General features: G+C 59.9%; 1 protein-coding gene across 1 annotated transcript; it reads left to right on the top strand.

The window, feature by feature from the left end:
• The first annotated feature begins 270 nt into the window (after positions 1-270).
• Positions 271-12,618, top strand: SARM1 (sterile alpha and TIR motif containing 1). Its single transcript, XM_067565954.1, has 9 exons — positions 271-835; positions 7,177-7,795; positions 8,048-8,260; positions 8,853-8,944; positions 9,503-9,738; positions 9,889-9,991; positions 10,452-10,641; positions 10,770-10,891; positions 12,395-12,618. Exons 1-9 carry the CDS (start codon positions 381-383, stop codon positions 12,522-12,524), a joined length of 2,160 nt encoding a protein of 719 aa, XP_067422055.1. The 5' UTR covers positions 271-380; the 3' UTR covers positions 12,525-12,618.
• Positions 12,619-13,218: the final 600 nt, after the last annotated feature.

The raw sequence follows: 13,218 nt of genomic DNA, 5'->3' as shown, positions 1-13,218 counted from the left end.
AGGATGCAGAACGGGGCAGCAGGAGGAGCCCGCCCGGATGTGCCCGGAGCAGGCACAGCTGCCATTCACTCACCGGCCCTGAGAGCTCCGCATCCCGGCAGCGGCAACAGCATCCGGGGCTGGGAGGGCGGAAGAGCTGGCACAGACCAAGCACTGCGGCTGGTACCCAGCCCGGCTCCATCCATCCCTCCCAGCGCCTCCAGCTCCCCTCCGTTGCAAGGAGCGTCTCCTGCTCTGGCTCCTCTGGCCGTGGCCTGCCCCGGGGCCCATGCACAGGGCTTTGCAGCTACCGTCTTGCTCTTCAGGAGGAGTCTGGTGGCCGAGGCTCCCGTGGCCCAGCCGGTGGAGGCTAAGCTGAGATGCTGCGCTAGGGGCTGCCCATGGTTCTCACCCTGCTCGTCTCCATCTATAAACTGTGCCGGTTTTTTGCCATGTCCAGTTCGGACAGGCTGATGGGGCCTGAGTACATGAGCCATGCATGCTGGTGGCCAGGGGCGGGGGCCACCCGCAACCACCGAGAAGTGTCCCCTGGGGTGAGCACGGATGTCCAGGTGGCTCTGGATCGGATCCTACCTGATCTGCAGCTGGCCATCTCCTCCATGAAGCAGGCGGCCGAACCTGAGGATCTCAGGAAGGGGATCACAGAGATCTTCCAGCTGGTGGAGGAAGCTTGGGTGATGCCCACACTGGGGCGAGACGTGGCCAAAGCTCTGTGTGACGTGATCCGCTTGGAGGGGGGCCTGGACCTGCTGCTGAACCTGCTCCAGGCAACAGAGCTGGAAACCAAGTGCCAGGCGGGGAAACTCCTGGAGCAGATCCTGGTGGCAGAAAACAGGTGAGCCTGCAGAAAGCACCCCCCTCCCCCACAGCAACACATTCCCAATAACACATACCCCACAGCACCCAGCATTCCCCACCCACCGCACACAGCACAGACCTTCCCCCAGCAGACCCACACTCCCCCACACACAGACATCACCCGCCACATCAAAACACACACGCACACTCCACAGACACCCCACAGAACAGAGACACACCACAACACACGAGACAGACCACCACACACGCGGGGACTGCCTTCCTCGGACACAGACCACAGCATATATCGTACACCAACAAACACCGCAACAGACACTGCTTCTGCACACAGCCAATGCAGAAACCCCCATGTCTATCCACACATTTCTCGCACCCTTCAGCCCCAAAGTTCCCTCCACCCCGTCCCCTCCCTTTTATTGCTGACCGTGTTTAGCTCAGGATACAAACTGCCAGTCATTCCCGCAGCAGGGGTGAACCCAGCAGCATGGCACATTTGTGTGTCACCCGCTTTGGGTCTTTGTCACACCCGGTGGCCCTGTTCAGGCCTCGGCAGGTGAGAAGGAGACAACACATGCTGCAGAGGCGTTACGATGGTCGTGCCTAGGGACACCACATTTGCCCCACTGCGCTAGGTGCTGTACAGACGCAGCACAGAGATAGAGGGGCCAATGTATTTGAACAGAAGGCCCTAACCACGAGGCTGGAGAGGTGGCAGCCACACAAGAGAGGCCTGTGCAAAGCCCTTGCTGGCTTTGGAGGACAGGACACTCCTGCGCTAAGGTGGATCGAGTCAGCCTCCCAAGGCCCTGAGTCCGAACCCTAGAGATTTGTAGGCTGCAGTTACCACCAGCTGCAGCTCTGAACATGCAGAGCCTACCGAGGATACGGCATGGCAACCACAGTGGTCGTGAGAAAGGGGATGAGGCAAAGTCCAAGGGACTCTGTCTTGGTCAGAGATCTGGCTGGGAGGCCTCCAGGTGTGTTCGGTAGCACAAAGGGCCTGCAGGCGACCAGCTCCCGGAGCAAAGCTCAGCAGGTCCTTTGGGGGTGATGCTTCCTAGCTGGGGTCTTAGCGCAGCGAGTGGGAGGAGAACATCCTCCAGGAGACAGGAGTGCCTCTCTGCAGGGCCATGCTCAGGACTGCCAAGACTCACAGCCACTGCGGTAATTACTGTGGTGGCTGATGTCCACACGGCCCACCTTGGGTCGGTGGAGTGTGTCCTTATCAGGAGCCAGCTCCGCCAGCAGCTCTTTGCTGGGAGCCTGGCTTCCCCACTGTCTCCTGGCGGGCTGCTCCCGACTCTGGGGGCTTCCCAGTCCAGCTGCCTGGGGCGTCTCGCGCCAATCCCAGCTGGGAGCGGGGTCCAACTGCTCAGTTCTCCAGCCAAGTGGGGGGCAGCTGGGCTCTGGCTGCCCAGCATTCTTGTCAGTTTCATGGTCCACAGACTTTTGTCCAGAAAACTGTAGCATAGCCCAGTCCTTAGACTGTCCTGCGGGCTTGGCAGACGAGTTCGTGAAGCTGTATCGTCTCCAATGTAGCGATGGGAGCACGTTTGTACAGGATCCAGGACAGCTTGGATTTCCCTTCTCTAAGCGTGTGCATTCAGAGCTCTACCCCCTCTCTCGTGTCAGCTCCTTGGGTGGCGCTGTGTTGTCCCCCATATCTGCGCAGCCCCTGAACACGCACTGCATCACCCAGCGGATCGTGCATTCATTGGGATGAGTTACCCCGAACAGCTGAAGCTTCTTCTCCGGCTGACACTTGCTCTCACACTCTGGCTGTCGGAGCTACAGGTCCAAATGCTCAGAACACATCCTGGGCTCAGCTAGCTGGGTCTCACAGTTCTCAGCCCTCTCAGGAACGAGGCGGGAGACAAGGCGTTCTGCCCCTTACATCAGTAGCAACGGGAGCAGACACCTCTTGCATGGCCCAGTGCACGTACTGGGTTGGTCTGACAGCTGCCCCCGTTTGGGTGAAATGCCAGCTGGGGGCTGAAGGACCCGCACTCCACACTCTGTCACACAGCTCTGCCTGCTCGCGGGTTTAGCCGAGCAGAGGTTTCTGGAGCAGGTGGCACAGCTGGGGCTCTGCGCCTGGCGTGAGACGTGCCACCATCCTCTCGCTTGCTGCAGCTTTTGTTACCGTCTCTTGCTAGGCTTGGCTGTGATATCATCTCCCGCAGGGCGCGTCTCATCCCAGCCACTGACCTCAGCCAGCCAACACTTCCCCGTGTCTGCGCTATGCACAGACAGCAACCTCCCCTGAGCCAGAGAGCGGCTCTCCTTGTCCACTGGACGCCGAATGGCGGGGCTGGGCACTTGGCTGTAAGCCCTGGCTCCCTGTGCGTTCGGTGTGCTCTTCGCCCCAGGCCTGGTGTCAGTGCTGCAGATGACAGGCCCATGGCAAATGCACACGGCCTCAGCCCTCAGCTCATCTGCCCAGAACGCTGCTCGCGGTTCCCACCTGGCTGCTACCATTGGCCTTTCTGCCCCCGCTGTGAGCGAGGCTGATGGTTTCCCTGGTTCCCTCCCAATTATCCCCAAATCCTTTCCCTGACCCCTGTGTTGGCTGCCCAGATTCTCAGGGCTAGTTCCTTGCTCCCAGCCTGGACTGTCTCTGCTCTCACCCGTCCAGGCCATTGGACAATGCAAACCCTGACGCTGTGAAGAGTCACAGAGCTCCCACCAACGCGGGTCTGCCCTGCTGGCTGACCCCACTAGTGACTCGGTTTTCTGGGACAGGAGCGCAGGCAGCAGGATCCATAGTAACCTGCTTAGAAAGTGAATGCACGAGGCACGTCCTTTGCACACGCATCTGCGTGAGCACGGTGGGACTGGCAGCTGCAGCACACACATCACATTCAGCGCAGGCGCAGGAGGCATTTCTGGAGGGCAATGTCTCCTCTGCAAACACTGCGTGGTCATGTATCCATCAGCAGCTGTTGCAGCTGCCCTGTGGTGGAGGCTGGGGCTCAACCAAATTTACAGCCTATTCTGCTCCCTCCACGGAGCCTGGTGGTACTAGTGAGGCCCAGAGAGGCAAAGGGGTTAATTAGGAAACCGCACAGGATGTCGTTAAGGGGGGAGGAAACGTCAGCTCAGAGTCTGAATTCGGCCCCTCGGTTCCCAGCAAGAGGGAGCGGCCATGTGGCCTTGCTGTCTGACTCAGCCAGCCCCACAAGTCCTGCATCTGGGGCCCGGGAGACCAGTCTGTTCATTCCGTTCCCAGCTCCCTGGCTGCAGCCCAGTCGGCCGTGCTCTGCCCCTAGCAAACGCAGGCTGAGAATGTCATTGTGGGGGTGTTGCCAGGCCGAGCCCCGGGGATACTCACAGGGGCACTGCGGGGGCCCAGGGCTGAGCCCAGCACGTCAAATGAAACTAAGGTTCTCAGCCTGCCTCCTGCCATGGCCACACAAGCCGTCAGTTGCAGCAGTTCCTACCCAGAATCCTTTGCAACAGTTCCTATGCTGCAACAAGCTCAGTGCGACAGCCCGGCCCTCGCCAGGACCCAGAGAATCCCACGCACCTGGGCAGCCTGTAAACCGCGTGGCAGGTCCTGGACTCTGGACCCCAGCCCCAGGCTGAGTTTGTTTTCAGAGCTATCTGAGCTGGTCGCTGCCAAGTTCAGCCCAAGGTCACTGTGAGCAGCACAGACAACAGGAGCTGCCCAGAAACGCCCGTCTCGCCTGCACTGGTGGGAAAGAGGGCCCGGGTTGCAACTCTCGAATGGAGCAGCAGAGCAGCTGTCACGCGGGGTTGCCAACTTTGCATTTTAGTTTTTACTGACATGAAGATCTGTAGTTGATTTTCTTTTATTGACACAGTAAAACTTTTTACTGACATCACTAAAAATACCATAAACAATGTCACAAAAGTGTGTACTCACTTGCGATACTCGGCACACAGGAATTTGGAATTACGCAGTTGTTTTAACTGCAGTTAATTGATCAGTCGGGGTCTTTGACCCTGTGCAATGACAGAGAACAGGAAACGGATCAAGTCCTGGTCAGTGCAGTTTTATGATACAAGAAGGAATTCTGAAGGGTGACAATCAATGTCAAAATACGATGTGTTTCATTGCTACCCCGTTTCATGGACATTTTCATTTATGGACAGTGTGAAAACTGTACATTTTTTACTGCCTGTCCGTAAACGTACAGACAGGTGCCAGCCCTGGTGGACTCTGCTGAGCCTCCAGCCCAGCAGCCCAGTGCTGGTCTTCCCAGCCACTGGCCGGAGTTATGATAAGTACTGCCCAGCTCCAGCTCCACCACCTGCTCAGCCCATGCGCGTCCGGGACCTGCACCCGGCACTCGACTATTGAGGGCATGGGGCGGAGGCTGTGCCGCCCACCACAAACCCCACGCGCTCTGTCACAGCCTGGCCAGACACAGGGCCCACGTGCCAACAGGGGCTGTGCAGAGCCTGTCCCATGTCCAGCTCGGGGTCTCTAGGGCTCACTTCCAGCTTCTGGCCTCTTGTCTGAGCCCTTCCTTAGGATGAGGGACTCCAGAGTCCTGCTGCCCCAGACCCTGGCACCAGCAGCTTGGACCTCCTGAGCCCCTGGCTGCTTACACGTGCGCTCCCAGCTTTCCACCAAGACTGGGGTGCTCTGGGCTCCTCATTTAACCCCTTCAGGGACAGTGTGGCAGGAACGCAAGGAGCTTCCTAACCGCATCGACTTTACCCTGAACGCACCAGAGAGCTGCAGCTCTTTGCAAGTACCAAAAACCCTGAAACCCCCACCCGATCTCTCACCTCCTGGAGACTGAGGACTGGCAGCGTTGCAGGGTGCATCCCTCCTGCCCCCCTCAAGCCAGTTCCTCTAGCATGTCCTGGGGGATGGCTCCCCCTCCATAGCAAGGCCTCCCACCTGAAATACAGTCTCTGTCCGTTTGCCACGTGGCCAGGCTGAGAAACTCCATCTCCTTCCCCCAGGCAGGCATCTGCCCAGACAATTCACTGGTCCTTGGGCCAGCGGCCAGTTGTGATGGCCCTAGATCGCGTGTCACGACTCCTCAGTCACACTCATTCAACCAGGTGTCCAGAACCTTTCCTGGGCTGGGCCCCAGGTCGGACTGTGGCCTGTCAGACTGATCGCGTCCAGGAGAACACAGAACAGGAGACGGCACGGACACAGAGTCACAAACACAATGGCACTCACCGTTCGACACCGACGTGACCCCATTACATGCTACACAGCTCCTGGATGGAGATCAGTAATGAGCCCTGGGCACGAGCTGCGAGCCTCAAGTAACCCATCCGGCCAGGGTGCTGGGGAGCAGGCAGGCTCTGTGGCGTAGCGAGACAGCCCTTGCACAAGTCCTGGGGACCTGGCTGGGGAACAAGTGTTGCTAACAGAGGCTGCTCCCCGCTTTCATTTAGCAAACGCCCCCGTGGGCTCAGAGGTAGTGAGACGGGAAACAAGCAGCACAGACAGGGAATGTGCCTGCGAAGCACAAACTCATGAGCCTTTGAATAAGGGCTTTGCTAGCGGTACCATAATGGCCTGGAACACCCCTCCCGCTGCTGCCGTCGCAAACCTGGAGAGCTGGGATGGAGCTGGTGGGCACAGTGCTTTGCAGAGAGCTGTAACCCCTGTGCCAGACAGACAGACAGAACCAGCTGAGGAGAGACGTGTAAGCGGGTCCGTGGGCACCAGGGGAGCGTGTCCTTCTTACAGATTCCTGCTCACAGTGGAGACTGAGATCCACAAGGGACAGTGAATCATGGACAATCCGGCTAACCTGACAGGGAGACCCAGGCCAGGGGTGGGTGAGCGTGGGGCTCTGCTCAGAGGGTGTGTGTCTATGGCTGTCTCTCCTGTTGGCTGCAGGGGGGATCCAGTCCCCTTCCAGAACATTAAGAGAGCGGGGCATAATGGGCCCTTCTGGGCAATCTGGGTTCTGAGGACCCATGAAGAGGGTTTGAATCTGCGAGCAGGAAAGTGGCTGGTGGGAGCTTTGCTGAGAAGATGGGGGTGCCTGGAGAATTTCAGGGACAAACCTTATTGGGGGAGAGGAGTCAGGTGAGGAGTGAACGCACTTGCTGCTCATGTGTTGGCCTGGGATGGGGGAGGGGATCCCTACGGTGCTGGGACTCTGGGCTTTGCTTCCTAAGGGGGATCCAGAGCTCTTCCGGGCTCCAAGAAGACTTGTAAGGCTCTTCCTGACAGCCAGTCGACACAGGAGACGGTGTCACTTGGAGGCATTCCACTGCCAGGAGAAACCTCTGTCCCTCCTGGGGTAAACGCCAGTCTCCTGGTGCCGTGTAAACCTTGAGTTCAGCGTCTGCTGGGCCTGGCACTGCCGTGTCTTTGCTTTCACCCCCTTCTCCCCTCGCTTCTCTTTCTCCCAGGGACCGGATTGCCCGGATTGGGCTGGGGGTGATTCTGAATCTGACCAAGGAGCGAGACAGCCCCCAGCTGGCACGTAGCCTCTCGGGCATCCTGGAGCACATGTTCAAACACACCGAGGAGACCTGTTACCAGCTCATATCTGACGGTGGCCTGGACGCCATCCTCTACTGGTGCCGCTGGACCGACCCAGTTGTCCTGCGCCACTGTGCCATGGCCCTGGCCAACTGCGCCATGTACGGGGGGCAGGCCAACCAGCGGCTGATGATCGAGAAGAAGACGGCAGAGTGGCTCTTCCCACTGGTGTTCTCCAAAGAAGACGAGCTGATCCGCCTGCACGCATGCCTGGCCATCACGGTGCTGGCCACCAACAAAGAGATCGAGAAGGAGGTGGAGCGGTCGGGAACCCTGGCGCTGGTGGAGCCCTTCATCGCCTCTCTGGACCCCGAGCAGTTTGCATGCGACTTGCTGGACAGCAGCGACAACAGTCAGGGAAGGACAGCAAAGGACCTGCAGCAACTCGTGCCCTTGCTGGACAGCTCACGGCTGGAGGCACAGTGCATCGCTGTCTTCTACCTGTGCACGGAGGCTGCCATCAAAGCCAGACAGAAGAAAACCAAGGTAAAGGCTGGGTTTGGAGGGAGAGGGTTACCTGGAGCAAGCAGATGTGGGAGGAGGAGGGACACAGATTGCAGCGGAGAAGCCCTGCAGCCTCTGGGAAATGGGCATCACTTGGTCCCCCTGGGCGCTCACAGCTCTGCTGTCAGGGTGTTGCGCTCGCCCTGGGATGCCCGTGTGCCAGGACTGCACGGCAGGACTCAGTGGGAAGGCACATGGGGAAGGATGTGATGGCTCCTGCTCTTCTGTCCCCAGATTTTCAGTGAAATCGGGGCTGCCCAGAGCCTGAAGAGGATCGTGTGTTACTCCACCAACACCACCACCTCATCGCTGGCCAAGAAGACGCTGCGCATGATGGGTGAGGAAGTGCCTCCACGGATCCTGCCCACCGTCTCCAGCTGGAAACCCACTGAGGTGCAGACGTGGCTGCAGCAGATTGGATTCAACAAATACTGCAAGAGCTTCCTGGTAGGGCCATGCTTGCGGGGAGAGGGAGAGTGCAAAGGCCCTTTCCCGGGAACATACAAAGGACCCATCCTGTAACTGGCTGTAGTAAGGAGCTCTGCAGATACTCTGTCATCCAGAGCAATGGAGCAATTCAAGGCTCCGGCCACGCCAGCCGGCATCTCCATCTGGCACCTTCAGCCGTGAGGAGAGCTGGAAGGGAACAGGCCAGTGTTTGGTTTCGCCAGGGCTGCAGGCTCCATCCCCTCGCACTGCAGTCTGTCCTGCTGTCCCAGGGAGAATTCCTGCCCAATCACGGCTGGGGCAATAGGCCCCTGCGTGTCACGTCGCACCCAGACCCGACAGCCAGAGCATGTTGGAATCATGAGAGTGGTAGGCTGGAGGGGTAATTGTCGCTGCGGGGGTCTGCATGGCCCTTGATGAGCAGAGATAATGGGTTGGGGTTAGGGCACTGGCGGTCCCGTGTGGGCTCCACACCGGACACTGCGTGGCCATCTCATCCTTGTCCCTAGCCTGAGCCTCCTCCCTGGCTCGGCTCCACGCGCTTTGTGCGGTAGGCCTGGGCGGGCGGCCCTGACATCTCCTCTCTGGGCAGGATCACGAGGTGGATGGCGACCTGCTGCTGAGACTGACTGAGGTGGATCTGCAGGCAGATCTGGGGATGGCTTCTAGCATTGTCCGGAAGAGGTAGGACCCCTGTGTCCCAAAAGCTGCACAGGGGCATGCTGGCCTCTCCGGCAGCCGTCACTGCAGCGACAATTGCAAGCTTTCCCCAAGCATGAGCATCCAGCGCAAAGGCCTTCGCCTCTCTCCTCCTCTCCCTGCTGTGACAGGGGCTGCAGAGACAGCTGGTCCTGACCCCGCACTGAGACCGGCCTGGGCTCTTGCAGCTCTGTGACCCCCTGCTGCCCGCTCTGTGCAATAGCTGGGTGCAGGGGGTGGCCAATGTCCCAGGGAGTGGGTGGACGGGACAGGGAGAGGCTCTCGCAGCAGAGGACCGGGATGGGGCTCTGTGTGCTACTCAGAAAGCTGCAGACTGACCCCGGCTTCTGCTCCCTTGGTTGCACGTCCTGCTCCTTCACACCTCAATGCAGAGATGTTCCACTGGTTATTCATCTGTCTGTCTGTCCGTCTCTCTCATGCACCTTTCACCACGACATCTGCATGCTCTCTTCTCTTCCCGCGTGGGCCAAGTCCCTGCCTGACCCCTTGAAATCCCTATGCTTACCTCCGCTGACTTGCCAGGTTTCTCCGGGAGCTGACGGAGTTGAAGACCTATGCAAATTACTCCACCTGTGACCGCAGCAACCTGGCCGACTGGCTGGGCAGCATCGACCCCAAGTTCCGCCAGTACACGTACAACCTGGTGACGTGCGGCATCGACCGCAACTTCCTGCACCGTGTGACGGAGGAGCAGCTGCAGGAGGACTGCCACATCGACATGGGCTTCCACCGCGTCCGCATCCTCTCTGCCGCCAGGGGTAAGGCTCTGCTCCCCTCAGCAGGGAGGGCATGTTCGGGGGTCAGTCTGGTCACTGGTCAGACCACGGGGTCAGGGGTCCGGATGGGGCTAGTCTGGTTGCCGGCTGCCTGACCATTAACTCTTCGCTGCCATCCACTCTCACATCTAGAAATGCTTCACTCTCCCCTGCCGTGCAGTGGCTGCAAATCCACCTCCGAGGGGCCCGACGTGTTTATCAGCTACCGACGGAGCACTGGGTCCCAGCTCGCCAGGTGGGTGCGGAGGGGGATCGTCCTGGGGGAGACGCGATGGCTTAGGAATGACCCAGGATCTCTCTGCAGACAGAGGGAGGGGAAGCGCCGCAGGCTGCACCCACTGTCCGCATTAAGACCAGAGCAGACTGGAAGGGGCGTTCAGCCCCTCAAATCCCAGCCCGCCTCCCTGCTGAGGCTGAGCTGCACCTTCCTCATTCTACACCCCACGTGGGCAGGGGAGCCAGGGGCCAGCCAGAGGCAGAGCTGAAAGCTGTGAGTTCTGGGACAGCCCCAGGCGCCTGCAGCCTCTGCAGGCCGGAGCCAGCAACGCCCATCTCGAGGGCAGCAGTTGGCTCTGTGGAAGCCTGGTCTCTGCTCCTCCATCTCATGGTGCCTCTGGCTGAGATGACAAGGAAGGAGGGGAACTGCAGGTGCCAGATGAGGTGCCCTGATGATCCTGTGCCCCTCTTGCCCCCAGCCTGCTAAAGGTCCATTTGCAGCTGCATGGCTTCAGCGTGTTCATAGACGTGGAGAAGCTGCAGGCAGGGAAGTTTGAGGACAAGCTGATCCAGAGCGTGATGAGTGCTCGCAACTTCGTGCTGGTTCTGTCGCCCAACACGCTGGATAAGTGCATGGGGGACCCTGACCGCAAGGACTGGGTGCACAAGGTGAGACCGCTCCAGGAGAATTGGCACAGCTGCCATGCCCCAGGGGCGGCACCACAGGAGTGGGAGGGGCTGGAGGTGGCTCTGGCTGCGTGCGGGAGCCATGGACTAACTCTGGGCTTTCCCATCAGGAGATCGTGACGGCCCTGAGCTGCGGGAAGAACATCATCCCTGTGGCTGACCATTTTGAGTGGCCTGATCCACAGAAGCTTCCTGAGGACATGCGGGCTGTCCTGAAATTTAATGGCATCAAGTAAGTGTGGGGCCCTGTCCCAGGGCCAGGCTCTCGTGGTAGCTGCTGACTTGTGTCAAGCGTGGGCAGCGGCGATGCAAGCGTGAGGTGCTGAGCGGGTGAGAGAGCAGATGAAGGCGCCGGAACGTCATGAGTTCAGGTCTCTCTGCAGGTGGGACGCTCTCCTGGTCGCCCTTGAAATAATTCTTGTACCTCTGTGGCTCTTTGACCCCTCAGCTACCTGCAGACAGGTCTCGTGGCCCTGTTGTTCTTCAGGCAGGCTAGGTGGACTGAGTTCCTACACCTCCCCTCCTAACCCAGTCCCTCCAGCGCCTGCACTGCTCCTGGTGTTCTCCTCTGAGCTCTGCTTTCCATTGGTGCAGCACCCGTGGCCCCTTGAACGGCATCCCAGGAAGGGCTGGAGTCCCAGCCGTGCCCATGGCCCATGCGCATTGAATGGCTGCCATGCTGTCCAGCGGTGCCCAGGGTTGCGAGGCCCCTTGCTACCACCTGCTGTTAGCTTGAGGGAGCCTTGCCTATGTCTTAGGGGTTCAGCTCCCTGCCCCCACTAGCCACAGGCAACACAAGCACTCCCCTCTCCACTAGAGAAACAGGACACTCTGGCCCCCGCCTCCTCCAGGCACCCCCTGCTTTGGCCAGGCCTGAGCCCCGGGGCATGCAGCATTCCCAAAGGACCAGCCCCCCCAGCCGCCTCGGGACCCCTGAGCCCCCCGCTCTCTGCAGCACCCGGCTCCTAGGCTCGTTTACAGAGTGGGCAAAGATCAGCGTATTTGGCAGAGAACAGCGATTCTCACAGCAGCCAGTGGAAATGGTGGAAACAAAGGGTCCCCCACCCCACCAAACCTCCCGCGCATTCTAGAGCCCGAGGCCCCATCTGCTACGGTGCTGCTCGCCCCCAAGTTCTCCTTGCGTTCCCACTGGCCTGGCTGAACCCCTCCTTTCATGAGGCCACGCCTGCCGGCAGCTCCCTCCCTCAGGGAAGGGTGCCAGGCTCTTTCTGCACCCCCAGATAGATCGCGTGAACACAGGCCCCCGCTCCCACTGGTCACCTCCTGTGGTTTTTCCTTCGGCAGTCCCTGCAAGGTCTGCGCTAGCATTGACTCCGAATGCTGCTAGCCGCCCAGGGCCAGGCACTCAACGCACACGGCTCAGCCAGGGGGAGGTGGTGGCACCTGACGGTAGGAACACTGCCTATGGGTGACCTGCCTTCCCTGCAAGCCTTAGGTATGTCATTCCCAGATCTGGCCACCTGGCCATTCAGCACAGCCTGGGGTAGGACAGGCTTTCAGCAGAAACCTTCCATGACACGCTCTATGCAAATACCAGACCCAGGATTTCCTTGTCATCCTTACACACCCTGCCCTCCGCCAGTTGGCACTGAGTTCACAATGGCAGCCCGGGGGGGGAGGGATCTGACGGCGCCCACGGCCCAGCATGCTGAACTCACCTGCAGTCTTCCTAGTCCACTGAACAGCTGTCGTCCGTCTCCTTCCCGGCGCGCAGGTGGTCCCACGAGTACCAAGAGGCCACGATTGAGAAGATCATCCGCTTCCTCCAAGGCCGCTCGTCACGGGATTCTTCAGCTGGCTCAGAGAACAGCCTGGAGTGTGCAGCCCCCCTGGGGCAGACCTAGAGCCAGGCAGGGCTGCCCCATATCTTCTAGGGACGTCCCAGAAGAGCCCCCACCGCCCCCCTCAAGTGGGGTTAAATCCTTCCCTCCAGAGCTTCCTGCTTCCAGCACTGTCCACTGGGCGCGTCCCGGAAGGACCTGGCCCACTTCCCTGAAGTGGCACCGTGCAGAGGCTGCGGTGCTGGGGCAGCCGCAGAATATACACTATAATTACCCTCCCCGCCTAGAACGCAGCCCCTGGCACGGAAAGGGATGTTCTCCTTAAGACCAATAGCCAGTCGTACTCTTTGCCTGGTACAGATTGAGCCAGTGAGCACTGCAATCCCCCGGGGCAGACGAGAGGGCCCTTCCCAATGCTCAGGGGCAGGGAGACAGCTCTTCCCCTTCCCTAGGCCCGTGCCTCCCCCGCCCGAAGAGAAGGTGATGCAGAGCGCAGACACAGCCCAGGCACGGAGGGGAGGGCTGCAGCCAGCCCAGAGGTGTGCAGGCAGGAGGGAAGCAGATCCCTGCTCAGCGCTGTGGGTGGGGAGACGGGGCAGTTGAAAGGAAGTGGCCCATGAGCTGTGTATTCACAGAGGACTTACACGGGAGCATCATGCAGCCGGCACAGGCTGCCCTGAGACTCCAGCTCAGGTGGCTGCCCCACCACTGCACGTAAGCACCCTGCTGGGGGTCTGGGCAGCGTTAGCAAGGGCAG

The sequence above is a fragment of the Emydura macquarii genome, unplaced genomic scaffold (genome assembly GCF_026122565.2).
Source record: "Emydura macquarii macquarii isolate MOO-44397 ecotype Brisbane River unplaced genomic scaffold, CSIRO-AGI_Emac_v2 contig_2699, whole genome shotgun sequence".
Taxonomy (NCBI): domain Eukaryota; kingdom Metazoa; phylum Chordata; order Testudines; family Chelidae; genus Emydura; species Emydura macquarii.
This window is presented reverse-complemented; position numbering and strand designations above follow the sequence as displayed.

What these genes read in the sequence shown, in the direction of transcription:
- SARM1 (XM_067565954.1), top strand. Translation starts at nt 381, where the DNA reads ATGGTTCTCACCCTGCTCGTCTCCATCTATAAACTGTGCCGGTTTTTT. An exon ending in TCTAGCATTGTCCGGAAGAG is followed by an intron (nt 8,945 to 9,502) that starts GTAGGACCCCTG and finishes CTGACTTGCCAG; the next exon opens with GTTTCTCCGGGAGCTGACGG. An exon ending in ACTGGGTCCCAGCTCGCCAG is followed by an intron (nt 9,992 to 10,451) that starts GTGGGTGCGGAG and finishes TCTTGCCCCCAG; the next exon opens with CCTGCTAAAGGTCCATTTGC.